The 27,036-nt window shown below is 43.1% G+C and overlaps 2 protein-coding genes across 2 annotated transcripts in view; one reads left to right on the top strand and one right to left on the bottom strand.

The window, feature by feature from the left end:
* LOC140277444 (cytochrome P450 26B1-like) overlaps nt 1-27,036 on the bottom strand; it is a 452,169-nt gene that overhangs the window by 328,123 nt on the left and 97,010 nt on the right. The gene's annotated exons all lie outside the window — the stretch shown is intronic.
* Nucleotides 2,578-27,036, top strand: part of LOC140276539 (poly [ADP-ribose] polymerase tankyrase-1) — a 67,600-nt gene continuing 43,141 nt past the window's right edge. Inside the window, exons 1-4 of the mRNA XM_072371264.1 lie at nt 2,578-3,122; nt 3,760-3,875; nt 5,481-5,589; nt 10,971-11,066. Of these exons, the coding sequence (XP_072227365.1) occupies nt 2,618-3,122; nt 3,760-3,875; nt 5,481-5,589; nt 10,971-11,066 (826 nt within the window). The 5' untranslated portion in view covers nt 2,578-2,617. The remainder of the gene's footprint in view (nt 3,123-3,759; nt 3,876-5,480; nt 5,590-10,970; nt 11,067-27,036) is intronic.

Below are 27,036 nucleotides of genomic sequence, written 5' to 3'. Positions count from 1 at the left end.
TTAATCATTTCATTTTCTCAAGCAGTAGGCTTCAAGCATCTCTGTATCATGTCACACGTGCAGCATCATAGCCTACTGTCTTATCGTTGCTTTTAAGCTCCCTTCCTGAAAAAAATGAATTGGAACTCTTATCTCAACATGCTTCTCAGCTTTCCTCATTCCAGTTTTTTTTAGCTGTGATAGTCGCAATCATGATGCGTGACCTTTTTGGTATTTACATCCCCATTTGGTGGATGTGACTCATAGATTCCAATCAGGTGCCTTTCACATCCACTTGTGTGAGAAAAAAAAGTTCCAAGTTGTTGGCTATTAGGACGTAGTTTTAAAAAAGTTATTTCTCCGGACCGTACGCACACTGTTTCTTCCTTCTAGCTTACTTTTTGTTCAGTAAATGACACTGTATAATAAATAATGTGTTCTAATACCTCATTTTAAGACTTGGTAAGGTTAGAACTGAAAAAGGGTGTACTTTCTTTTTCCCATGACTGTGCATGTAACTGATCCAGATATATTTATTGTGTAGGCTTTATTACTTGCCATTTTTCAGTTTTCTCAGTGTTGTGTATCAGCAATGTTTACCAAGCATGCGATCAATTTGTGGCAAAGTAACCGAGTGAAACTGAATGTTGCAATGCTGATGGCTTTAAATGGATGCCAAACTCTATATCAGATGTTCATGTAACAATCCCCCATGTGAGAAAATACGGCACTCGCAGAACTAAGTCCAGAGGTCACACATGTTGTTCCACAGTAAAACTTTAGAAAACTTTCTCACAGAATGTCTGCTACTATCTGGTGGCCAATGACTGTAACAGCAGCAATGCTGAGCTTGTAAACTGTCCCACATGAAACGAAGATTTTCCAGATTTCTCCATCTCTGACAGCCTAATATTGAAGTGTAGTTTGACATCTCAGTTATTACTCGCTGTATGTATAGCAAAAATAAATTTTTGGGACAAATTTCAGCTATCTGTCTGGAGTTTTCAGCCAGTTTAGGGAGGTTCTAATCTTTATTTCTTTTCCTTTTTTTTTATATCTCTTCAGGACAAAAAAAAATGCAGCTTTGGTAAGGAAGGGATCTACAAGTGACTTTGAATGCTTCTGTGTAAGGCAAGGCAAGTTTATTTGTAAAGCACAATTCAACAACAAGGTGATTCAAAGTGCTTCACAGAGACATTAAAACAGAAGAAATAAAAAGCATGATTTAAAATTTAAACAAAAGAAGGAAATAAGAACAATAGATAAAATCAGAAAAAATTATATATATGAAAGATAAAATCAATAGTTAAAACATGATTCCGTTTTGAAACTCAAGCTTATTCAAATGCAGCTGAAAATAGGTGTGTCTTCAACCTGGACTTAAATACACTGAGTGTTTCAGCTGATCTGAGGCTTTCTGGGAGTTTGTTCCAGACATGTGGAGCATAGAAGCTGAATGCAGCTTCTCCATGTCTGGTTTTGACTCTGGGAACTGATAAAAAACCGGATCCAGATGACCTGAGGGGTCTGGAAGGTTCATAGTGGGTCAGGAGGTCACTGATGTATTTTGGTCCTTGACCATTCAGAGCTTTATAGACCAGCATCATAACTTTAAAGTCTATCCTCTGATGGACAGGCAGCCAGTGTAAAGACTTCAGAGCTGGACTGATGTGCTCCACTTTTTTGGTCTTAGTGAGGACTCGAGCAGCTGAGTTCTGGATGAGCTGCAGTTGTCTAACTGACTTTTTAGGCAGACCTGTAAAGATGCTATTACAATAATCAAGCCTACTAAAGATGAATGCATGGACTAGTTTTACTTTACTAGTGTAAAGCAGATGTTCTGTCCACGCTGACATCATAGACACCGCACAGACATTGAAACAGTGAGACCAAAACCTTTTGAGGCAAATTTATTTTAAGGTGACATGACTTGATATCTTCCTATTTTGTATCTGTCTCGTTTGTAGCTAGTAAAGACTTTGAAAAAAATGTTTGTTTTTTTATGCCTTGGTGTACCCACATGATCTACAATAATTTGTCAAGTCTCTCTGCGTTACCAACTTTCGCCACTAGATGTCAATAGCGTTCAGAGACGGACCACTTGAAATTCCTCTTTACTACGCTGTGCTTATATTTAGTCCTGCATGCAAATAGAAATGTTCAAATATTCAGATTTAAACTGTCAACCTATTGCAATAAATATGGAGATGCTGAAAAGGTCAGCATTCATAAACGAGGCTCCCAATTTTTCTACCTAAAACTGCCATGGGGTTCTCGAGTAAACTTAGAACAATTTACAATTTACAATTACAAACTTACAATTTAAAAATAATTCCTCCAAATTATACTTTAGGCTCAAAAAAATATTTTCGTTTAAACAGCAAAATTTCTATATATTAAAAAGGGCACAATTAAGAAATTTTCAGTGAGGATTTTCTGACATTTCCATTATTCTGCGCGAAGAAACAGCGTTACTAACCGATACAATTCGGATTTTGACGAATTATCTGTACAGGATATTTTCGGAGGTTCAGTTGAGCAAAGGCAATCCCAATAAACCCGAGCGGAAGTTTGGCTTTCCAGGCAGGAAATTGTCAGCAGTGTTTTTGTTGCTAGTGGGGACTGTTGTGTTGTGAAAATGGCGACGTCTCGTCGCTCCTCTCAGCAGCAGCAGCAGCCAAACTCCCGGCTGTCCTCCCCTCCCCGCGGCTCCTCTCGCCCCGTCTCCCCGGCTGGCTCTCCGTCGGCACCTGCTGACAATGCCTCCTCGCCTTCCCGCGGAACAGCGATGGAATACGCGGGTGATGGTGAAGTAGCGCCGGCCTCTCCCACCACCTCCCCAGCTCTGGCCCTCACAGCCAGCAGCAGCAGCAGCAGCAACAGCAGCAGCAGCACTACTAGCAGCACTAGCAGCACCGCTAGCTCCCCGACCACCACCGAGGGCAGCGAGTCCAGTCCTGGCTCTACGCCCGATTCTGTGAACGATAACCCGGATAGCGGTGGTGCAAATGGGGCTTTCAGGGAGCTCTTTGAAGCCTGTCGAAACGGGGATGTGTCGAGAGTGAAGAAACTCGTGGATGCGGTGAATGTAAACGCCAAAGACATGGCTGGACGAAAATCGACACCCCTGCATTTCGCTGCAGGTAACTTGAAAGAAACCACATTTCCAACGTATTTTTCGTAATTTGCTGACTGTTTTTCCAGCCGCAGGGCTGCATAAGATAGCAGGGAGTGACCGGAGGGCAGATAAAGTCCGGCGAGATGGGATTTCACCAAAAGTTTTGATTTTAATTTTTGACGGACACTGCATCGCAAAATTGAGCTTTAAATCAAGACAAACATAATTTCCAGAAACACCTGATTGGTCTGACCCCCCCCCCCCCTTTTTTTTTCCCTCTTTAGATTAGATTCAAATCAGTTTAGAATCTCAATAAAACAGCCATCAAGTGAGTTATACAGATTATTCAGCCTGGTATATAACAATTGAGCCTCCGTCAGGTGAAGGGTATCATCAGTCTGACAGATCCAATGTAATGTGTAACCATCAGCTTCTGGCCAACACTCCAATTAAAGTGCAACTATTCTGTTTTGCTGTGTTCAGAACTAATGAGATCAGAAACTGTTGAGAAACTGCTCTTAAACATGAAGGTATCAGGTATCAAGTAACAAAGCTTTGAAACAAACAACTTAACAATCTGAAATGTTACAACGTAAATAACCTTATTAATTTGATCCTCTGCTTCTTTAATCAAAACTTGGCTCTCTCTGCTTCTGTGTCAGGTTTCGGGCGCAAAGACGTGGTGGACCACCTGCTTCAGACCGGTGCGAATGTGCACGCTCGAGACGATGGGGGTCTGATCCCCCTGCACAACGCCTGCTCCTTTGGTCATTCTGAGGTGAGGCGACGCGCGGCCACATTGTGACGTACAACTCAGTCGACAACGTTGATTAGATTCGTGGCGAAGACGGTTCACTTGGCCTCTGTGCTACAGCACGAGGCTCACTGAAAATGCAACATCCTCTTTATTATAAAATGATGGGAGGGCCTGCAGTGTTTTACACAATAGTCGGCACTTTGGCAAAATGGATTCATCCGTGCAAACATGCAAATCTGGCCCGTTTGTTTGGGGAACACTGAGGTGCCCTGTGAGCCCTAAAGATTCCACTTAGATGGTTCTGAACATCTGCTTTCCCTCCTGCTTTGATGTGCAGGTCGTGCCTGATGTTTTTAGGATTTTCTGTCACAGATATGCTAATGCTTTTTGTCCTTCAGGCTCTTAACCACGGCGATCAACCTGATGCGTGCAGTTTTTGATGTTTAAGAGGCTTTTAGAGCTTTATTGCGGAGCACTTTGCAAACCCTGTCAGAAAACTAGCTGGGTAATGGAGTCGTGGTTAAAGAGGATGATTAGCATTTTGATGAGAGTTACTGTCTGAAATCTCACAGTTTGCTCAAACGCCACGCAGTAATCATTTGTCTTGATTTTGCTGTGATTTGCCACTTTTGGGGGGGTTTGAAGTTTCTTAAGAGAACATGATGGCCGAAGAATAAGAGGGAGAGGAGATGTGCTTGGGACAGTGAGTGGCAGTGAATAATTAAAGCGCTGCAGATTAAATTGCGCTGGGATCGTGTTTGTGACTGATCGTGTGAGAGATGTGCTTACATCTCAAATGGCGAAGAAATTGCCATAAAGCCAGAAATGGAAGGAACCACTGAGAAACCACGGCCTTATGAACAATTGCACCAATTGCATTGTTTTTTTTACAGCACTGCTGTTCCTTGGTCTCAAATAAATCCATTGAAAAAAAAAAAGAACAACATATGAAATCTAAATATTTACACTCATGATATGCAAAAACCTGATATTTAAAAGGAAAGACACTTAGGGTAGAGACACACTGTGTTTTGGCGTTTGAACGGTATGAGACGATTCTTGGAGGTTTTATAAAGACAGCCGTTGGTCTGCACCGTCACTATGCCGGCGGATGCTGTCGGGACAAGTCTGCACACCATTTAAACGGCGGTTGAAAAGACTCGTCCCATTCGAATCGAGTGACACAATCCTCCTTCCTCGACTTAATGGCCGACACAAACGGTTGCTTCGATGCCAGGCAACAGTGTAGTTTGAAATGGTGATTGAGGTCAGTGAATCCTCTGACAATGCCTCATCCCAGGCTGTACTTCAACCAGAGGTTGCCACATTTATCTCTGCTCTTTTAAAGCGACTTGTCTTCCAGCCAGCAAACGTTTTCTTCCCTCCCATTCAAGAGATGTACTTCTCCCTTGCCTCTCATCATCACATCTTGTTCGCTTATGGATCAGCAATAGGAAGAGGAGTGGATCCACTGAGACCCTGAAAAGAATATTTATTAGAAATGAAATGGTTGGACCTATCTGCTTTTGAAATAGCTGGAAAAAATCATTTTGGATGTAATAACTAAGATTTGATGCTCTTTTGCCTAATGAGGAGTGAATAGAAATGTTGTTGCTCTTGTTTAAGGTGGTGTCCTTGCTGCTGTGTCAGGGCGCCGACCCCAATGCACGAGACAACTGGAACTACACGCCACTACATGAAGCTGCAATCAAGGGCAAGATAGATGTCTGCATAGGTAAGTACACGGAGACACACGCCAACAACTGAATAGTAGGATTTCTTGTGCGTATTGCAGTTTGCGTGTAAAAGGGGAAAAATACTGTTACCTTTGTAAGTCGCTTTGGATAAAAGCATCTGCTAAATGCATAAACGTAACATACTTTTTACTCATTTTACTGTGACTGTAAATAAGATCAAAAGAAGTTATCGGTTGATTTATTTGAATTTTTTTCAGGTCGTTGTTGTTGTTTTGTCATGACCCATTAAGGCTGAGTCGCACACTTTTGTAAAAAGAGCAGAAATGGACCCTGCACTGGTTTCCATGGTAGCGACCTGGCGTTGAGTCCTTCCTATGGGTAAAATGAAAAGCCAGCGGTTCCTTCAGGATGTAACGACATCCTTTCCTTTCCAACGTTCATGCGTTTGAAGGCGTTACGCTCCGCACTCTGTGTGTGTACCTGTGCTGCTGTGAACCACCCACAGGCCGGGTGCTGTTGTTTCCAATTAGGCACAAATCGGCAGATAACCCGCAAACTGCAGCCACCGTGTTGGTGCGTACTCTTAGATGTCAGGCAAAAGAGCGTCGATTTCTGTGTCTGACTGGGAAGCCACACTGGTGTTGAGAAGAATGGTTTTAAAGCTTTACTGAGGTGCTCGGTTCCTTCAGTCCACACCGGTGCTGACATCGCATCTAACTGTCTGTCAGCATCGAAAGCAAAGTGGCTGGCTGGCTCAGTCCTGACTGACAGCAGAACATTTCCTGAGCAGAAATAGTCCTCAAACGGGCAGCAGGAGGACTGATTGATTGATGGATTTTTATTTCTGTGCCTGCCGTTTTGGGTGGCGACTTCACAGCAACACGGGTCACTATGATAAGTCAGAAACCGATGCCTTCACAACAAATTGACAACAGGAAAGTTGTGCGATTTATTTATTTTTTTGCTTGTTTTACCCGCTGTTATGTGAAATGACACCAAACACGACAGATGACCGGTAACGACTTGCTGGGATGTGTAAAAGCAGAGGTGCTCCTGCAAGAAGTCTGTGTCTTACGTCTCGCTGTAGCTTTACAAGGTCATTTTAATTGATACGATGATATTATGGGTTGGCTGAAAGAGCAACAGCGAGCAGCAGTTTTCTTTTTATGATTGCTGCAGCAGAGCGTCTGGGTCTGAAGGCTGCATAGCAACAGAGGGCTCTGTGAGTCTCGGATCCCGGTTTGTCAGACCTCTCTGCCAGTTATGGATTTTTCAGCGGTTATGAATGAGGCAACTTGTGTTGACTTTCATTGGGAGCAGTGTTTGAAATAAAGTGTGACGAAGAAGAACTTTAGAAACAACACTAAGCTTTGGGAAATCAAAAACCTAGATGAAGACAGTAATTTAGCTTAAGTGAGGACGGGGGATGGTGAGGATGACCTCACTGCCAGGCTGAAATTCGATTGCTTATTGTTTGATTATCTTGGCATCTTATGTTACAGTAGTTGCTGTTTAAAAACTAACCTCTGTCACTCTGATTGATAGCTCAGTGACTTGACAGTGTAAAATAACCTGCTGTATGAGTCTGCCAATTTTCCTAACTGTTTCTTCCCCTTGAGCACGGCACATCTAAAGGCAGCTCGCTGCTTACTCGCTGGCTGACCGTAACAGCATTCGCTGCATGTTTGCTCTCCCTGTTGATGCAACAGGCCTGACGGCAGCAGTGCTCTCCGGTAATGATGACTCCGTAACGGTCCGAATCGGGTCATATTGGCTCTATCTTCCTTCAGGTCTTTTGCAGTCAAAAGTGGTCTTGATTTCCTTTTTCTAACAATCCCATGAGGGGTTCTTTTGGGAAGTTCTCTGGTTCTCCCAGACCTCAAGTTGACCCCATCTGTTTCCTATGAAATGCCTTTTTTTAATTTTTTTTTTTAATTGCATTGAAAACTGCGAAATGTCTGTCTGAAAAGTCTTTTGCAGCCTTTTTATGGCCTTTTGATGCTTTGCGGGTATCAGTTCTTGTAATAGTCAAGAGTCGTGGACAGCTGCTCGGAGGAGCTCAGGGCTGCTGATTGTTGAACAAAGTTCTGAAAAACTCCAAGTAATGACTTAGGACGATCTGCTGTATACTGTTGGGGTATTCTTTGATAAACGCACATCGGTGAAGGGTCTCCTCTTCCAAGAAAATGCAGTCTTATAATAGTTTTGAAGCCAGGGGGTAATAAATACGGTACTTGCCGCAGGTGCAAAAGGCAAATATTTTCGGTCAAATTACAAAGATGGAAGATGGCATCGAAATGTGGCACCTTCAGTCCTCAGCTTGGACTGTAATTCTTTTTCTTCCCCCCAGCACAAAAGAAACAAAAAACAGTGCACATTTCCACTAATCTGTCTCTTGGATGCGATCGTCCTTGACTGCAGCAAAGGAGGCTCTTTTCAGCGTAACAGTGAGGAAGCTGAGAGAATGAAAAGCTTCCTTTGGCTTCGTATTGGAGTGAATTAAATCTGAATACTGCCTTTCTGGTTTTTATTCATCGAATTTAGTTGTAGTAGTAGTAGCACCAGAACATTTGTAGTTAAAGCCCCACAGTCACTAGTCCAGCCCAGACAGCACAGTTACATCACATCCAAGCATGTAAACAAAAAGAAAAACACGTGACATGTGGCTTTTTTTTCTTCTTTGCTGGCCAGAGTTTTAGTAGCCTGTCATGCTGCCAAGTTAACAGATTTAGCAGCTGATTGAGAGTCCACTCGGATTCGGCTGTAAGTTCAGCTTCGCACGAGGGACACGCTGTCCCCTTTTGAGGTGTTCAGCTCTTGGAAGGAATCTGACATGCATCTTTTCAATTCGGAGATCCTCAGAGGATTTCATTAACAAACTTTGTAATAAGAATATCTTTGTACTGCAATGCCAGCCTCATGATTGTTTGAGATTGGGGTCAGCTCAGGACAGGGTTCATCTGTGTCCTCGGTGTCATTTTGCCAGCCATTCAGGAGAATGGACCACTGACATCGCTTCTTTTTAAGGTCTGGGATTTTTCCTCAGGTCGGGGAAGTTGTTGGGACTTTTTTAGGGCTACATTGGAAAAAAAAAGTTAGCCGTTGTAATCCTTTGTTACAAAGATGACACAGTCGTCATTTTTATTCACCTCTGTTTAAAATGGCGGTAATAAACTGCCAAAAAAAGGCTGTGTAGCTATGGCCGTGTCAGCATTGCTTTCCGTTGTTTGCGTCTCCTTTGCGGAGCCTAATAACGCGCCGTCTCTGTGGGCGTGTTTGGTTTTAAGCGAGATGAAGACGAGATGCCTGGCAACTTATAGGAGGTGGTTTTTGTCAAGGGTGTTAGCACCGCTAATCTAAAACAAAAAGTGGCATTCTGTTAGCAGAAGAAGACGGTCAGATCGGTAGCTGTTGTTATTTTTTATGACCACTAAGGTTAGACTAAAACTTCATGATTTTCATGATTTTGACATTGTGCCTTATATGTGCCTCATGCAGCTCTCACATGTTTGAAGCTAGAAGGTATAAGTGATTGGGGTTTTTTTTGCCTGAAGGACTAAAACAACTGTTAATGCTGGCTATTTATCTGTCAATAGTTGGTTGTTTATGCTGTGAAAGCACGCGATCATTTGAAGGCATTCATTCACTGCTTCAGGAGTTTTGACGATATTGTGCTCAGTGTCCGTGATGTGATTGGTTCACACACGTGTAAAACAGTCCCTCAGATGAGACAGGCTTTTCCATCCAATGTTGGCTTACCTGTGAGTTTGTTTTCTGTCAGTGAGGCCCTGCGTGCTGAGAGACACTGCAGGCAATCATAAGTCTGCAAAAAGGATTTAGTTTGTCCGGGGACGGCGTTCGCAGACATTACTGATAAGTCACGATCATTAAAGACAAATAAGGTGCTGACGGAGGGGAATGAATTAAAAACAGCACAGACTGAGCTGTAAGGTGCACAGTTCCAGGTTGTTTCAGGTGGGGCTTCTTTTAGGCTTGTGTCATTTTTCTCGCTTATCTTATCTTATCCTTTTCCCGTTGAGTTTTGCGTGCATGTGTCTGTGTGTGCGTGTGTTTTGGTGCAGAGCTAAATCCTTTTTATTCATCTATTTTTTGTGGAGGGGTGACTAAGGTCTGCATCAGTGCTTTGGCAGAAATGATTTGTCTACATGCAGGTGCCCATATTTCATGCCTGGTTACCTGCTCTCCTTTAGTGGGTTTAGGCAGGGCAGTGTGAGGTGCCCACGAGTCAAAGGGCATGTGCAGTGGGAGGTGCTCTGCAATCACAGTAGTAGACGGGAGGTGGAGGGGAAGGAGGCGAGAGAATTGACATTAGCGCCCTCAAAAGATCTAATTTATAATGAAACCGAGCACAGGCGGGGTTTGTTATTCAGCTCATATCTGTTTGCTGGCCACATGCGTTCTCTTCTCTTCTCTTCTCTTCTCTTCTCTTCTCTTCTCTTCTCTTCTCTTCTCTTCTCTTCTCTTCTCTTCTCTTCTCTTCTCTTCTCTTCTCTTCTCTTCTCTTCTCTTCTCTTCTCTTCTCTTCTCTTCTCTTCTCTTCTCTTCTCTTCTCTTCTCTTCTCTTCTCTCTTCTCCCTTTTGTCCTCTACCTCCTGAGTCCTCTCTGAATCTCAACTCCTCCCTTCCATCCTCTCCTCTCCTTTCTCCCTGCATTTTCCCACGTCCAGTCATCTTGTTTTTTGTTGCTTTTCCTCCCCTCTTCTCGTCCTCTGTCCTCTTTGACTCCCAGGCCCTCCTCCCCTCCCGCCCTCTCCTCCCTTCTCCCCTCTCATCTTGCTCTCCGCTGCATCGTTCAGTCAGTTGGAGAGGCGAGAGTCTCTCAGCTCGCACCGCCTCGTCTCTGTTTCTGCTGCCGCTGCCTCGATTAGCTGTAGTCACTCGCCTCTCCTTTCCTCACTCGTTTTCTACTCATCTTCATAGCTCAGTCACATCCTTCCCTCCCTCCTCGTGCGATGGGTTTTGCGGCCGGTCACGTTGCTGTTTAATTAGGTCCGCTGTTTTTCCGGCGGTGGGCTGTAGGGTAGCTTTCGCTGCGTTTGTTGTGGCATGTCTGTTTACATCAGTGGCATGGCTCGCAGGGCAGGGGCAGCCAGGGGCAGCCTGGGGAGCAGCTCTAGCAACAGAGGAGGAGCAGCTGGAGGAGGACAGAAATGTGAAGCTGGACTTGCAGAAAAGCTGCCAGGAGGACCAGGAGACCTGAGTGTGGGAACAGGGGGAGCAGAAGATCAAGTGGGAGAAAAAGGAGGAGGTTCAGACAGAGCAGTTTATGGAACAGGATGTGGCTCGGCAGTGGCAGCGGGAGGAGCAGGAGGTGGACTGGGAGGAGGTGTGTGTCGGGGAGTTTGTATATCAGTCCAGGAGCTTAGCTACTGTCTGTGTCTGCCTTGTTGTTGTACAGTGCTACTGCAGCATGGAGCCGACCCCAACATCCGCAACACTGACGGCAAGTCTGCCCTGGACCTGGCTGAACCTTCCGCCAAGGCTGTGCTCACAGGTCAGTGAGATGACGCACGCACACACGCACACGCGCACGCACACGCACACACACACACACACACACACACACACACACACGCACACACGCACACACGCACACACACACACACACACACGCACGTCAGCTTTGTATTGCCTGTGGGGACTCTCCTTTTCCACAATTCATTTTGTAACTCCTCACTGTGACCCTAACCTATAACCTAATTCTAACCCTTACCCTTTAGACCAAGTGTTGGCCCTTAAAAATCACTTTGTGGACAGAATTGCCTCCCCCACGTTCACAGGAAGTGCCCGTAAGTTGGTGTGCATTACCATGGTGCTGGAAAAACAAACGCACGCACGGAACAAGATGTTCTTATACTTCTTGTGTGCACCTGTCTCGCTCTTAGTTTCTTGTGTGGTTCCTCTGTTCTTGCATATCTCCTGTGTTGACCCGGCCCTCAACTTTGAACCAAATTCCACATTTCTCTCCGACTGCAGGCAGTATCTCATTTTTCAGTTTTATCTGTCACACACTCTTTGCACCGCACTGCTCTTGTACTCTGCGCTGTGCACACGATGGTCACTACATTTTCTTTGTTTTGCTCTCTCCCTTGTTCCAACGCTTCAAGGTCTCTGTTTTAATGTTTTTCTTTTTTCTTTCCTCCCTGACTGTTTTGGCTGAGGCTGCACTCATTGATCAGCGCCTCAATAAAGCCACTGTTGTGTTGTTTTGGGGTTTTTTTTTTTTTAAGAGGGGGGGGGTTTCTGGCCTTTTCTGTTACCTCCTTTCCCTTGCTTTCTCATGTCCTCGCTTCACACAGCTTCACTCAGAACTCTGCAACAATGGATAAATACATTTTGGCACCTTTTCACAGACATGCTTCGGATACTAACTATAGTTAGTATCTGAAGTTAATGGGTTGTTAAATGTGATCCAAAGGGGACATGTCATCCCAGCCAGCAAGTGAAAACACTTTTTTTTAAAGTTCCCCATTTAATGACTGTCTGATTTTCACTTCAAAACCTTGAGCTCCCTCCACCTCCTCTGCTAAACCTCGACCTGCATGCTCACGTCCAACCTGCTTTGACAGATGAAACCAGCTTTGGGTGGAAAGGTTCTGGAGGGAGGAGTGAGGAAGCGGTTGAGCGATTGCTCACTCTTTGCCCCGCCCCCCTGCTGTGAAAACAGGCCTGAGAGTAATGCCACTGTGCTGAAACCAACAGGTATTTTGATCAAAGCCTGCCTCATACGTCCCAATAACACCTTAGAAAATGGTGTCAAATTGTTCACACAAAAAAATAATCCTGCTCTGATTTGTGAGGTCCCGTGGCCTGATGGGAAATCATTCGCCATTTCATTGGATGGAAATCAGTTGGCATTGTGGGCATTTTTAATAGTCTTCCAGGAAATCACATACTCTTTACACAGCACCTAAAAATAAAGAAATGTTGGCCAGATGCTGGTGCATAAAGGACGTCTAATGCAATTTGGATCACATACATTTAAGCATCAAACTTAATTTCACGCGGATTGTAACGAATTAAGAATCTCTTTTTAGAATAGAACATTTTAAACAGATATGTGTAAATAAATCGGCTTCTCTCATCTTCCTCGCAGCGCCACATTATGTCGTTGCTGACTCTCGCCTCACACGTTCCTCAGGTTGTAAGGGCTGGAAGACGAGTTTTGCCTTGAGCTGAATTAGGCCTGTTTGAATTTCAAATCTGAAACCTCTTCCAGAGTTTGCCGTCTCTCACTTACTTTTCTCTGGGTATTGATGTTGGCTCTGTATCGGCTTTTTTTTTTCCTTTTTTCCGCAGCACCACTTCTGTGTTTACACTGAATTACATCATCAATCCCCACCCTGTTCGGCACGTTTGGTGGTAAATGAGATAAACCTGGAGAAACTTCAGCGTGGAGCTCTGTGGTGTCAAAACCTGGAGAACAGCTGTCTCGTGAAAAATGATCGTCCTTGCCGGCGAGAATTTAAATGGGCTGGTTTGGTCTCAGAATTACTCAACATTGCTGCATATGTTTACTGAGGTTTGCAATGCAGCTGTCAGTGAAAATGCAATTCATGAGCAGTCGAAGCAGACCCCAGCTGTGAAGTTGGTCCATACGTGGCAAATCTCCACCACGCATTGCAAAACTTAATGAAATGATCATAATTGTATGTTAGTATGTGACGGATGACTCATTGTGCCTGGTACACTGAGCTGCTTACAGATTGGTGTATGCTGTAACTTTATTTATTTATTTTTTTTTGCACACATACACTGTGACTTAGTTGAAGGGCCTTTTAATGAGGGGGGGGCAATAAAGTGTCCTTATGACCACAGAGATGTGAGACGGTGGTACTGCTAAGGTGAAAAGGACTAACACGTTGTTGCTCCGAAAGCATCCAGAAAACGTATATTGCGGTTCTTCAAACTCATTTGTCCCGTTTACAAGCAGAAGCAGAAGCAGAAGAAGCGGCTGGGACACAATCCATGGACACGATTAAAGCATGTTGCCTTTGCCTGGAGTCGGATCTGAGAACACAGATGTAGTCCACATATTTTTAGATTTACTGTCACCAATACCACCAGATGAGCCCATTGTCATTGATATCTGATGGGAAACACTATCCATGAATCTGGTTAGAAAAAAGGCAGCTATACGTACATTTGGATCCACGAGTATTTGGACAGTGTGCACCCTCGCAGTGGATTTAAAATGAAGGAACAAAAGATCTGATGTCCACCTTGAACGGGTGCTGTAGTTTTTAAACAACTGTTGATGAATCCACTGATGTTGATGGTCTCTAAAACCTAAAGGAAATGGATGAGAGCTTTTGTCTCATGTCAGCGGATTTATTTTCATTGTTCATGTTTAGTGTGTCAGAACTTACTTAAACCACCTCCAGCAAGCTTTTATTTTTTGTGCCACGTGTGGATAGAAGCACTATAGTTCTGGAAGACTTGACAGGACAAAGGTGACTATTGAGAACAACTTTGGATTGATTTGCAGTGACCTCTTCTCTCTAAGAGAAGACGTGGGCATGTACCGTGCCAGCAAAATGCGCGCCACGACACAACCGAGCGAATGGACCTGCTCGCTTTAAGAGTCATGCATTGCCTTCTCCTGACAAATACCTCACATGCACGCACCTGCTTGTCAAGAAGAAGGTGAAGGATGACTCATCCGAACATTCACAGCATTCTGCTTCGCTGTGGACCGCTCTTAAAGGCTCATGCTCCACTGAACTCTCAGATGTGCCTTCATCTTCGTAATAAGTGGTTCATGCACTGCAGTCTGTGGTATCTCTTAGTTCAACCACCATTGTTGACATCGCAGTATATACCATACTGTTTTTTTTGGCCATATATCTAAATTCAGACGTCACTCCAGTCCTTCCTCTGATTAAAATACCAGCCAATCGGGCCGTCTTTGTGACCGAAGCTTCTGCCATTCATGCCCCAACGATGAGCCGTCTTTCGTAGCCACTTAGATCTTTTCCTCCTGCTTTCTTGAAACAATTTCAGAGTCGGCTGGATTTGTTCAGTACGTTTTACAGCGTGATAGGAGGATAATTGTCTAATCGTGTGAAGGCATCTGCATTTGTTGATTGTCTCCTTTAATTTATTCAGGTTTGCTTTTAATTTGCCACCTGTACATATATTTTTTAATTATAAACACTAATTAGCTAAACTATCACCTTGCCACACTCTCTGGAAGAATCCAATTGTTATTATTACTACTAGAGGAAGTGAGGCGTTTCATGCAAATGCCATTTTATTATTAGATAAAGGTTTTTTTTCTTTTTCTTTTTTTTTTAAAGAATGCTGCTGAAAATCTAAAGCAAACCTTTCAGATTCAAGAAAAATGCATGTCATTGTATGTGTTTATTTGTAGTGGTCGTATTCCGTTCTACGCCCTGCAGGAGCCTTTTCCTCCTTGTCCCATTTGTTCTGTCTAGGATTTAGAGGCTCTGCTCTGTTCCCCCTCCCTCATGCAGGCCAGCACAGCTTTCAGCTTCAGTGTGCGGCGATGAAAGCTTATATTGAACCATAAATTAGCTATACTGCTCTGCCACACCCAACGGGCTGCTCTCAGAAATGATAAACTCCTTTTCCCTGTTAGCCAGAGATGTGAAATGGAAAGACAAAGAAAATTACTTTCTTTTTAAAGGATAGCTTCAAGCAGCTGTGGGCGTATTTTGAAGCAGCTACATGGGACGCAGTGTTTTAGTGTGTCTTTTTCTGTTTTGTTTTGTGTAACTTCTTATGCAGTTTGTTCCCTAATCAGGAAAAACATCAGAATAAGACAGTATAGATCTTTGTTCATTTCTTTCACTGAGATGCTCCCCTGAAGCTTTTTGTTTTTTCTCTACACGCAGCCAGAGAGTACTGCAGATTGTTGCTTTAGCCTGTCATCGAGCATCAGACACAACTACTATTCCCGTCACAGTAGGGGGGGTAGACTCACAGGCACAGCTGCACTTTCCATGAGGAGTGTTTTGTGACAAAAGCCCCAGAGATGTGTTTCGATTGTGCGTTTGTAGTGTTTAAGAAGCAAGTTAATTATAGTTGTTCTCATCAGGTTACATAGGAGGACGTGCACAGATTTGCTACTCGATAAGCCCATCAATAAATGGTCAGAGGCTTCTTTTGGATATTTGTCGTCGTTCGACCTGATTTATGGTCTTGCGTCAGTGTGAGGCGGGTTGAAGGAGACTAGTCAAATTTGTATTTTGTGATCAAGACAAGTCGTTTTCGGCACAACCTTGAAGCACTTCTCTCTAGGAGAAGATGAATGAGAGTGCACCTCCTGAGAAGCTGATTTAATCAATTATGCACAGCAAATGATAGACATAGTATTTCATGACAAAATTCCTTTAAAACTGGTGAGCTGTGGAGATAAAAGGGCATGAACCGGGTCCCTTTGTGGCCACAAATATCAAATAAAAATATAGGTAGAATGCTAAAACACCTCCTCTCATCCCCCCAAATATCATTATCTAATTATTTAAACTGTCTTTGTGCCCAGTCACGTTGTTTTGTCTGGAGCTTTGAAAATATTCTTCATATCATCAAACATAGCATCTGAGTTTGATCTCAGCCTGCTCAGTTCTCTTAAAAAACACCGGGGAAGGCTTGGCTTCTCTGCCTTGAAACATTTGTGTGCTGCTGAATTACTTCCGGACAAAGACAACTCCTGCAAACACAATCTCCAAGCAGAGATGCATGTTACTCATCACCTAACACACACCAAACCAGATATAAAGTCATATGCATGGGTGATGAGTTGGTTTCACTCAGCAGTCAGTCAAAGAAAATCACGGTTCAGCCATCGCTGTTTTCCTTCCATACAGACTGAACTGAGGTGGCTCAGCGCCACATCAGTATGTGCTTACAAATGATCACAGTCACGTCACAGAACCCACAGTGTCCTTCATTAGTGTCTTACAGCATGCAAGCTTAGTCTTTGACTGCTGCATCATTTGTGCTTCACTTTCAACCTTTTCAATCTCATGTCCTCCACCAGAGGTCTTGGAGCTTGAAGGTTGTACTCTGTATCTGTGTTGAAATGCTTTTATTGCCATGTCACCCAGCCGTACAAACCTCAAACTCCAGCTGTGGCATCGTGGCCTACGTAGTTCTGAGTAAAGCTGTCCTCTGCCAGCCTCTTGAAATATCTCTGTAGCAGACTGAGGATGAGGATAAGACTGAAGTTGGGGTCAGTGGGAGAATTTGTTTTTAAGTCCATCTTCCTTGTTGTTAGTCATTGATCTTCATCTGGCCAGAAAGCAGTGATTAGGTCACTTTCATTAATTTGCATCCTCCAGGACTCTTTCTCATGTCCCATCATCTCTCCAGTTCTGTCTTCTTATTCCGCACGTATCTATTACAGCAGTATTTAATGAGCTTGCTAATACAGCATGTAGTCCCTCCTCTCCTCATCTGTACATCAGCCACAGTGTTTGTGCTCTTCCTCTTTGGCATGCCATTCACTCTTTCTGTCCTCCTGCCCCCTGCTGTCTTTTCCCCCACCTGACATTTGTTTTTCCCTCGCTGCACTTCACTGTAAATTGTCATTCTGCCTCATCCTCTTTGAATCTCTGACAGTAACCTATGTGCCTCTGATCCCAGTGCAGAGGGATCTGCACACAACAAAAATGGTGTGCAGATCCCTCTACCACAAAAATGGATCTTCTATTCAGTAACAATCACTGCTCAGATGTCATAAACTAAACTTCAGGATAGCTGTTTGTCCTCTGTATTTTGAACAAATGCTGTGACTCTAATGACAAAAGGAGAAATAGAGCCATGAGATCTGTCTGCCACTGGTAGGGATAATTTATGTGCTAATCTCTCAGTGAGTGTTTTACTCCTCTTTGGTCTTAAGCTCTTTGTTGATTTTGTTTGCATCTATTGGTTTCAGCTCCCACAGCTCTATTTTTTTTTTTTTTTGTTTTTTTGTCTCAAATAGGAATCATAATTTTATTTTTATATTTATTTATTAATCTTTCCAAGAAGCGTGAGCTTTATAGATGCTGTTACTTAAGCTTTTGGATAGATGATCCAATGAATGAGAGTTGCGTGGGTTGAACTGAAGCCAGTAATGAGAAGAAGGATGTGACTAACACTTCGTGCAAAAAGGCAGATAAGTACAAAAAAGGAGGTCGGATGGTTGCCTGTTGCCTGGAAAAAAATCACTGTGTTCCATTTATAACAAACCATAACTAACAGTTGGGTAACTGTGAAAAACAAGTTTATAACAAAAACAACTGTGTCGTTTTGTCAAAAAACATTTTTTTTTTAAAAATCTGTTATTTTGGGAGTCAGTTTCACCGTCTTCGACAGTTGTCAAAGTATCAAGCTGACTTCATCAGATTGCTTGTGGCCAACCCTGCAGCTGTTTAAACCCCCCCCCCCCAAAAAAAAAACAACCCATAAACTGAATATAAGAATAGACAGTTGAGCTGTCGTAAGCCACCAGCAGGGGGCGACTCATGTGGTGGGGTATAAAGGCGCTGTTAATTGCCTGTGAAAACAATCTCAGGTCTCGGTCGCTGATTTCACCTCGCCTTTAATGTGTGAGGCCAGTTTTATAAAACAGGGTCAGGTTAAATAAATCGGGGTATGTCCGAGGTTTGGGGATCTCGTGATTTTGCAGTACAGCTCGTAAAGCCTTGTTGTAATGAACGGGTCTCTTGCTAGAAGCTTTTGAAAAAGCCATCAACAAAAAGAAGGCAAGATTTGTGTTGTTTCATATGCATCGAACCGCTTTCAAGTATATTTGAAGAATTGTTTGAGCTTTCCGATTTGATCATTGGAGAGACGTGACGGCCCTAATCCAGAATCTCTTGGGTCATGTCACAGTGGTAGCATCCATCTTTTTTACGTGGCCTTTGTTTAAAAAGAATAGAGAAAAGTACCGTAGTACATTTTCACATTGGGCTGTAATTAGTTTAGAATTAGTTTTTTGTATTTTTACTTGACAAGTGGCTTACTCACTGTATCTTTAACAAAGTGTTGTGACAATATATTTTCCATCTGAACGCGCCAGTAAAAGTGACCAGAGGACTGCAGTTGACCTCGCTTGATGAATGGGTTGTGTCACAGAACCGTCTGGGGAAGCCGTCGCTGGAAACCGTTTGAAAAACGGCAAGTACTTTGAAAGGGTACTTTATAGATGATTAGCCGAATCGGCCATAAAAAAGTCTGCCACGGGCTCCCTTCAATCGATTAGATCAAGCAGAGCTGGTTGGTAAGATCAAAGCCGTGCCAAAGTTGTCAGTAAAAGAGAAAACATATTTTTCCCCAAATAGAACTGATGTCACAGCAGTGTTTACACCGACCGCCTCAGGAGCTTGTCATTATATTCAAATCTCCCCATAGAAGCTATTAAAGGAGTCTGATTGGTCCACAAACATCCTGCCGGTGCCACAGTTCCACAGGTCAGAACCTGGGAGGAGGAATTCTCTTCATGCTTTGTTTCCACGTGGTTCCCACTTGGCCAGCAGGTTAAAACTCCAAATTATGGGCCTTTTTCTCGCAAAGAAAGCAACTTTTCACTACTTTTGGCTGGCGTTCCGGAGTAGAACTTGAAGCTGGTGTGACATTCTGTTAGGTGGCGCGGACTCTTCTGCAGGTGGAAACCCACCCGAGATGCAGCAGCTATGAATGAAAGTTTGAAATGTCAGTTTGAAAATAGATAAATGAATATATGCTATACTGCTGCAAGATAAGAAAAAAAGGTTGGAAAGAAATGCAGGAAAGGATAAACGGGGGGAGAAGAAACGAGAGCAGAGAGTCTATTAGCTGCTATTAATTACCTCTGATTGGTATTCACACGCTAGCTGCGTCTGAGCCTCGATAAGATCAATTCTCCCCCTGTGGACCCACGTCAACAAATACACACACACACACACACACACACACACACACACACACACAGACTCTCAGGTTAATATCTTAAATCCTCCCTCCCAGACCTGCTATGCTGTATTGTTTCTGTGTGAGCTGCAGCATTAGTTCCAGAGTGTGGGCACTGTTTTTAGTGCCATGTGCAAACAGAGTAACATCAGGAACGTCCTTTCTTTACACAAAAAAAGTACTTTGATATGTTCTGCTGCTTGTTATGTTGCTTCTTTTTAAACGTCAGCTTAAGTGACCTGGGATGCACACGGTATTATCGAACATTTTGGATGTTAGCGGTCGACCAAGATGAGATATGTTGCTTTTTTTTTTGTCTCTGTTAAAGTGCGTTTTGAGAAACAAATGATCGTTCACGGGTATAAGATTGACGTTGTGGAGTAGTCGGCCTACAGGTTAAACCCCAAAGATCAAAAATATTCAATGGCTGAAAATGCTGTGCTTTGCCTTTTTAATGCTGTCCAAGCAGCGAAAGCTGCTTGCTTTAGGTGAAAGAAACATGGCAGCTGAGATGTTTTAAAAGGTGTGTTTTCTAGAATTGGCACGGACAAAAAGGACGTAGGCTTTTTGCTACCTAATTCGATTGAATCGGAGGGAATAGACTTATGATATGACATATGAGGGTGGTTTTCTCTTCGTGGTTTCTTTGATGCAAACCTGTAGACGGACAGACACACACACACACACACACTCACATATGTACATTACTTTGCTTAGCGTGGGTCACAAAGTGCAAGGTAATATCTTTGTGCCCTTTAACCAGCCAGCTCTTTATAAACAGGTAAAGGTCTTGGATTCTCTGAGTCATGATCGCATATAGAAAAGCATAATATATGGTCCTTGGTTTAGTGGCCAGAGGTTGCAAGAGTTTGTTTTGTTTTTTATAAAGAAAAATGTGATTAAATTCACATATAGTACAAGCAGGCTGGAACGGAAAAATATTTCTGAGGAGGCAAATTGATCAAAGCGTTCATTCAGTTGTTTTGCTTGTGAGTTTTTATGTTGTTGGGTTTTTTTCCATGTTGCTGTGTCCTCCATGCTGTGATCATAACGGGTTTTCTCTGTTTGGATCGATGAAGCTCGCCTTCTCCTGATGAATCCGGCTCCTTTTACTGAAGAAGCGAACAATCAGTGGCCTCATCTCTGGTTTTTGTAGTGTTATCGTCAGCTTCAGATGCTAATCCGGTTCTCTAATGAGCGAAACAAAGCGTTTGTCTTCCTCGCGTTAGCCTTACTTGGACTCGAGGACCAACTTGATCAGAAATGTGATTTGATCTCTTTGGTTTATTTGTACTGTCGCGGTCCTTCATCCTTTCAGTTTTCCTTTAGGGTTCATTTCAGACAAGAAAAAAAAGTGCATTCCGATGTGATGTAAGTTCTTACCTCTTCTTTCAGTCGTGCGTCGGTCCTCTTCTTTCCAGTCTCACATGAAGGCAGAGTGTGTTGGACTGAAGCTGAGTGAAGAAATTCAGAATTGAACAACTTGAAACACATTTTCTTGCCTGTCAAGAATCCACCCCATCATCTTGCCGCAGTTGTCTTTTCATCCTCCCGGAATAAGTTATAGACCACGATAATAGGCTTCCACTGACAAAGAAACGGTGGCTGCAAGAAAACGCAGATATGAGAGGGTCTGGGGAAAAAAAATTCACCTGCTGAGAATGAAATAGCTTCCATTCGTTTCTGTACGGTATCCCTGTCATCTTGTCACAGCTGGAACTGCTGCTAATCTAATTTCTTCCGCTGCCAGTCAGGTTTTCATCCTTTGGAATCAATTAGTGCTTGTGTCCGGCCTGTGCAGCTTCTGAGACTGCCGGTGCTCAGCAGCCATTGCCATGTAACTCGAGCAAATAAAAACGTAAAAAAAGGGGGACAGAGTGTAGCTTAATAGAGAGTCTATCCATTAAGGCCGTGTTCCTGCTGTGCTGGGAGTTGAGGACGGAGCTCTCAGCAAACACTGCTCCGTTGTAAATAATGCGAAAAATAAATTGTTGCTTTGAGGAAATGCCCACAGTGGGCAGGGAGCTTTAACATGGCAGAAAATTAGCCTGCATGCTCTCACAAGGGCTGGTGGAAAATTATGAAGGATTTAAGAGGAGGAGGAGGAGAAGATGAGGAGAAACGAGCGGCAGAAAGAGGGCACAAATACAAAGAGCGACAGGGGAACGAGGGAAGGCAAACAGATAGATGCTTATTGGCTTGGGAGGCAGATTGGCCGAGTGAATGCGAAGAAGCTGGAAGGAAGAGGAAGTGCCGATCGGTATGTAAGGTAACAGCCCAATCATGCAGACAAAGAGCTGCCATAACCGCTCAGAAGGCTTTGCTCCTGCTAATGCACACAGGAGCAAACCTTAAGAGCACACTGCACTCTGTGTGTGCGTGAGAGAGAGAGAGAAAGTGAATTTCTATGGTTACAAAGCCAAGTGCAAAGCTTTCAGCCCCTTATCAGAGACATTCTCATTGATTACCATGATGACTGCTGTTCAATTGTTCCCCTGTGATGAATGGGTCTGGGCTTCTTTTTTTTTTTTTTGTTCCCTCCTCAGACTCTCTTTTACATACTCATACACACACACACACACACACACACACACGAGTACACATTTTTGTTTTTCCTTCTTCAAACCTAAAGTGAAGAAAAAAAATACATACATATGCACTTCCAAGGTTCACTCAACTCATTTGAGCTGTTTTCCTCCAGCTGAATTGCCTAGTTTTCCACATGGCTGAACAGCTCGACAACACGGAGTGGATGGCAGTTGATGGCCACTGTTGAAGAGTAGTTTGACAGAATTTAGTTCATGAACAAAACAAAAAAAAGATAAAAAGCTTTTCATTTGTTCTCCGTTGGCTTTAATGGTCCTTATTAAAGGACCTTAGGCTAAATCAATCCTCAGAACTTTTTAAGTGGCGCCCAAAAAAAATCCTGGAAATATTGAATAACTATAAAACAAAGAGAGAACAGAGTAAATCTAATACATATCTGTTGAACGCGCTAATAACGTGTTATTTTCTTCTTTTTTCTTGCTCCTGATGACTCATTCCGTTGAGCCGTGTGGGCCTGTGCGCTCGGGAAGTTGTAAGGCGTCAGATTTAGACCAACAAGCTGACGGCGTTCTGTTGTGGTGCGTGACTTCTGTTTGTGCTTCACTCGGAACGGCTACATTACGATCTAATTTTATCCCTAGTCCTCCATCCACAGCAGACTTAGTCAGTTTTTACGGCCCTGTGCTCGTTAAGGCAGAGCCCGTGCTCCAGTCTCATTTCTCTGTCTGTTAACCCGAGAGGAAAAGGTCAGAGTTGAATTTTATGGCTTTTTCTTCCTTTTTTTTTTCTTTAGGCACGTTAGTGAGTTTTCTGATGGCATCCTTTGTGAGGAACATCTGCCAAAAGTCCTAATTTTTAAAAAAAGGAGGTTTTGCATATGAAAAGTGTCAAATTTGAGGACCTTGTGACCCTTTTTAAAAAAATAAAAAATAAAAAAATTAACTTACCCAATCAAAGATAATTTTTCGGGCACATAGGGGCAGCTTCACTAAGCTGAGCAAGTTTACGTGGTCATGAATCACAAGTGGTGCCGATGGCAGCTCTAAATTAGGACTTGGCTCCCAAACCTTTTATGTATGACCAAAGGAGACTACCAGGGGCAACCGAATCAGCAGAAGCGAGTCGCAAACGAGCAGACCTGTTGGTATTTGAGCTGTTCACCTAAGAAACACAAAAGCAACCTGAATTACTGGTTCTGCTAAACTACTTTAAATCTTCTCCTTGGTTGAGATTTGAAATGGGAAATAACTGTCCCATCATGAGCTGTTCCCTCAGCTGAAGCATTTTCTTCAGGGTTCTTGTACACTAAACCGGTGTGAAGAACCAGCACAGACCAGAGCATGTGTGTCAAATTTGTGCAGCCTCTTTCTGGTTGTTGGCAAATGCACTGTGACACACAGCTGTGAGGGGTTACCGTGATTAGATATTGGAGTTTATACAGGTCGCTCAGGGGTGGAATTTGCTGGGGCGGTTACCCAAAACAAATCAATTCAGATTATCGACGATTGCTTTTAAGTGAAGTGAACCATTTCAAATCATTTGAAGATCTCTTTGAATTCCTCTGGCGTACTAAAGCAAAGCAAACACTTGAACTCATCACTTTGTTCAACAGCTCCTGCTGTCATTATGAGTATAATGCATAACACAACAAAGTGTTTGTGATAGTTGCCAAAGTTGCAGCAGACACATTTTCCCCACTGTTGAAATATGTATTAAGAAAAAATCCCACCCTGGCTCACCTCTGGCTGCACCCACAGCTATTGCCCTGGAATGACTTCAGTAAATAACCACAGTTTATGCGAGGTGAACTGCCTCTTATGAAAAAATCACATCCTCTGGTTTATATCGGCCACCAGCATTTACGTCCAAATGCGACAGTGGAGTGTGTGGCCAAAAAAAGCCCAGAGAGGAGCTCTCTCTGGTGCATTACATGAGGCAATTAATCGCACAAATATGAAATATGCCAACCCAGCTTACAAGGTACTCAAACAAGATCTTTTACAAATTTCTGCTCACCTCCCGTTTACCTTTGCCCTGCTTTGACGGGTCTCGTTGCACAAAGATCCTCTTCCAACCTCAGCAGTTGCGACCTTGCTGTGGCTATAAGTAGATCGGTCAACTCCTGACTCAAAGCCGGTTGTTGTATAACAGCAGATAAACTGCTTCTACGATAAATGATATTTGATTTAAACGCACACCAACACTCAAGCAGGACAGCTGGGCACTGAGGCGACTAACGGCTCAGTCAGCATCAGTCAGCATCATCTGTTCTCGCACGGTTACTTGGCAACATACACACAGAGCATACTGGGCCCTCGCTGCATGGCTAACATGTATATATAGGACTGTCACTGTTTGACTTTGACTTGCACCTACCTGTGGACATAGCTGCAAATAAACACAAGTGCACGCGCAGGCATTCACACAAACGCACACGCACTTCAGCGCAGAGGAATGCATTCTCTCCAGCACACAACAACTGGAATTCAAATAATTGCTGGTGTCTACATCACACTCCTGAGGGAGTGACACACACAGACCCACGTAGCACCATCATTCAGGAGGGAGCTGGCCTGTCCTCAGCTTGAGCATGTCCTTGTCTCTTCTGTTTGGAGTCATCAGGACTGTCATCATCACAAACGCACAACTAAAACCCAAATATGCCTCTTCGCATGTGTATATGCAGCCAAACATGCAGCTAGCAATTGAATGAATATTTGACCATTAGCTTATGACATGCTAAGCTGTTAGCATTAGCATAGCTATGTAAACAGAGGTGTAGCTACAGAGGTGGAAAGAGTATCTTCTAAACAAATAAACGACTTCTCTCATGTTGCAAATGTCTACTAGCCCACCATCAGGAGAACACTGAACAACATGTGCATGACAGGATTACAACAGGAAAACCACTGCTTTCCAGAAAGAACATTTTATCCTGTCTGTAAGTTTTTAGAAATGACGTGAATTTTGAGGGCAAATGAGACCTAAAGAGAACTGTTTGGTTTAAATGCAAAGTTTCGTTTGTAGACCAAAACGCTACAATTCAGCACAGGGACTTCTATCTGTGAAACACGGCGGTGGTAGTATCTTTGCTTGGGCCTTTCTAACTGATCTGGGATAGGATGGCTCACCTGCACTAGTGGAACAAATAGCAGGGTTTGTTTTGCTGTTTTGGGTTTAGAAAATATTAGTAAGATAGAGTAAATGGAAACAGCTTGTATAAAATAAAATAAATTTAAAAAATCCACCAACGCAGAAATGTTTATACACTCTCTTGAGATGATTTTTGCCTATTCCATAGGCCAATTGATGTGTATATGTTGCGAATCACGACTTGGTGGCCGTTTCTGGTCTGAACCAACAACTAATAAACTCGACTGACTGGCCCATGTGTTTTTGGATGTGATATCCCAGAAATGAAAGTTGTTCCGGAAGAAGAGCTTCTGTAGATGTCTTCTGAGAATGAGTGTGATTACTAATAAAAGTTAAAAGGTAGGTTATGTTTCTAAGTTTATGTATCGGAGGTGACAGCACTGTGGGAGATGCAGTTCAGGAGACGGCAAATGTAATGTAGATGTGAGGATTATTGATAGTGGTGATGGCAGTGACTTTTATTGGAATTTTATTGCATATTGCTTTGACGACTGTGACGTTTGAAATGGAAATCTGAATCTGTCTGAGCACATAAATCGTTTCAGAAGTCTAAACTAGCGTCTTGATCTCCCTGAACATGCCTCCTGTTTTCCTTGGGCTTCGTATTTTCCTGTTGCTCTGCCTGTCTCTGTCCCTCTTCTCCTTTCCTCCTCCCCTCACAGGTCGACCCGAGACTCTCTAACACCAATTATACTGTGTCAAATCCATGCATGTCAGTTTCCAGATCCCTAATCATCCCCTCTCTCTTTCATCCACAAATCCTTTGTTCCTTCCTCCTCCCCCTTTTCCCTTCCCTGTAACCCATCTTCTTTGCACCTCACCCGAGCCCACCCCTCCGTCTGCTCCGTGTACACATTCTCCTCGTTCTCTTTTCATTTATTTGATTCTCACCTACTTCTGCCTCTTGCCTTGATTTCATTTTTCTTTCCACATCCCATTTCTGCTTTAAAACCCTCTCGGAGCTCTGTGAGATGAACTCTGTTGTGTACATATGATGGTATATCAGGTCCTGCGTTTGAATGTGTCCACAGTTCACTGTCAGTAGAAGCTGCAAAGGTCGTTTGATGAGGCCAGACCGAGTGATGCTGTGTTCTCATAAAAGGAGTTCTTTATATTCCATATTGCCGCTGCCTGTTCCGTAAACCACATCAAATATGTCCCTGTTCTGTGGCGCCACCTTTTACTGGATAAAGGCTGATAGAAAAAACTAAAAAAACTAAACAAAACATGGAACTGTGCACAAAGAATTTCATTGAACTTGTTGGAGAGTTAAAGTTTGGGATGATAAAGAAGCCAATTAACTTTGATGAAGGTCTTGATTGCTTTCATTGAAATGGTTGAATGGATCACTGGCTTTGCTGAAGGATGCACTTGGAGCTTTTGTTAAGAATTTACTTTTTTTTTAGAGTTAAAGTTTTTAATGTTTAACTGTCAAATTTTGAGCATTTCTTTGACGTTTAAATCCATACTGAAGCTCTGCATGAATTGCAACCCCTTTCTGTCACATTAAAGTTCATGTAAGAGTACAGGAGCACTATTAAGCACTATTGTGTGTGTGTGATTCAAGAGCAGTTTAGTTTTCTTGGGTTTCATAATGGTGATTAAAGGAAAGACTTTTCTACAAACAAGTTCAGAATTTGAAATATGTTGTCGTTAAGGAGCATGGGAATAAAAGATGTGTAACGTCGAATGTCAGGAATTTTGCAGTCAAGCGTTTTCATTTAAGCATGGCTGATTTATTCTCGGGACTGAAGGGAAGTATCTACCGCTTATTTAACAATTTTCTGTGTTCTCAACAAATGTCTGATATCGATCTGCCAAGTTGCTGAAAGAAAAATGGTTGATGAATGAAGTGTAGATGAAGA

Source organism: Leuresthes tenuis, unplaced genomic scaffold, assembly GCF_036924035.1.
Source record: "Leuresthes tenuis unplaced genomic scaffold, fLeuTen1.0.hap1 SCAF_19, whole genome shotgun sequence".
Taxonomy (NCBI): Eukaryota; Metazoa; Chordata; class Actinopteri; order Atheriniformes; family Atherinopsidae; genus Leuresthes; species Leuresthes tenuis.
The sequence above is the reverse complement of the archived record's forward strand: the minus strand, read 5'-3'. Positions and strand labels throughout refer to the sequence as shown.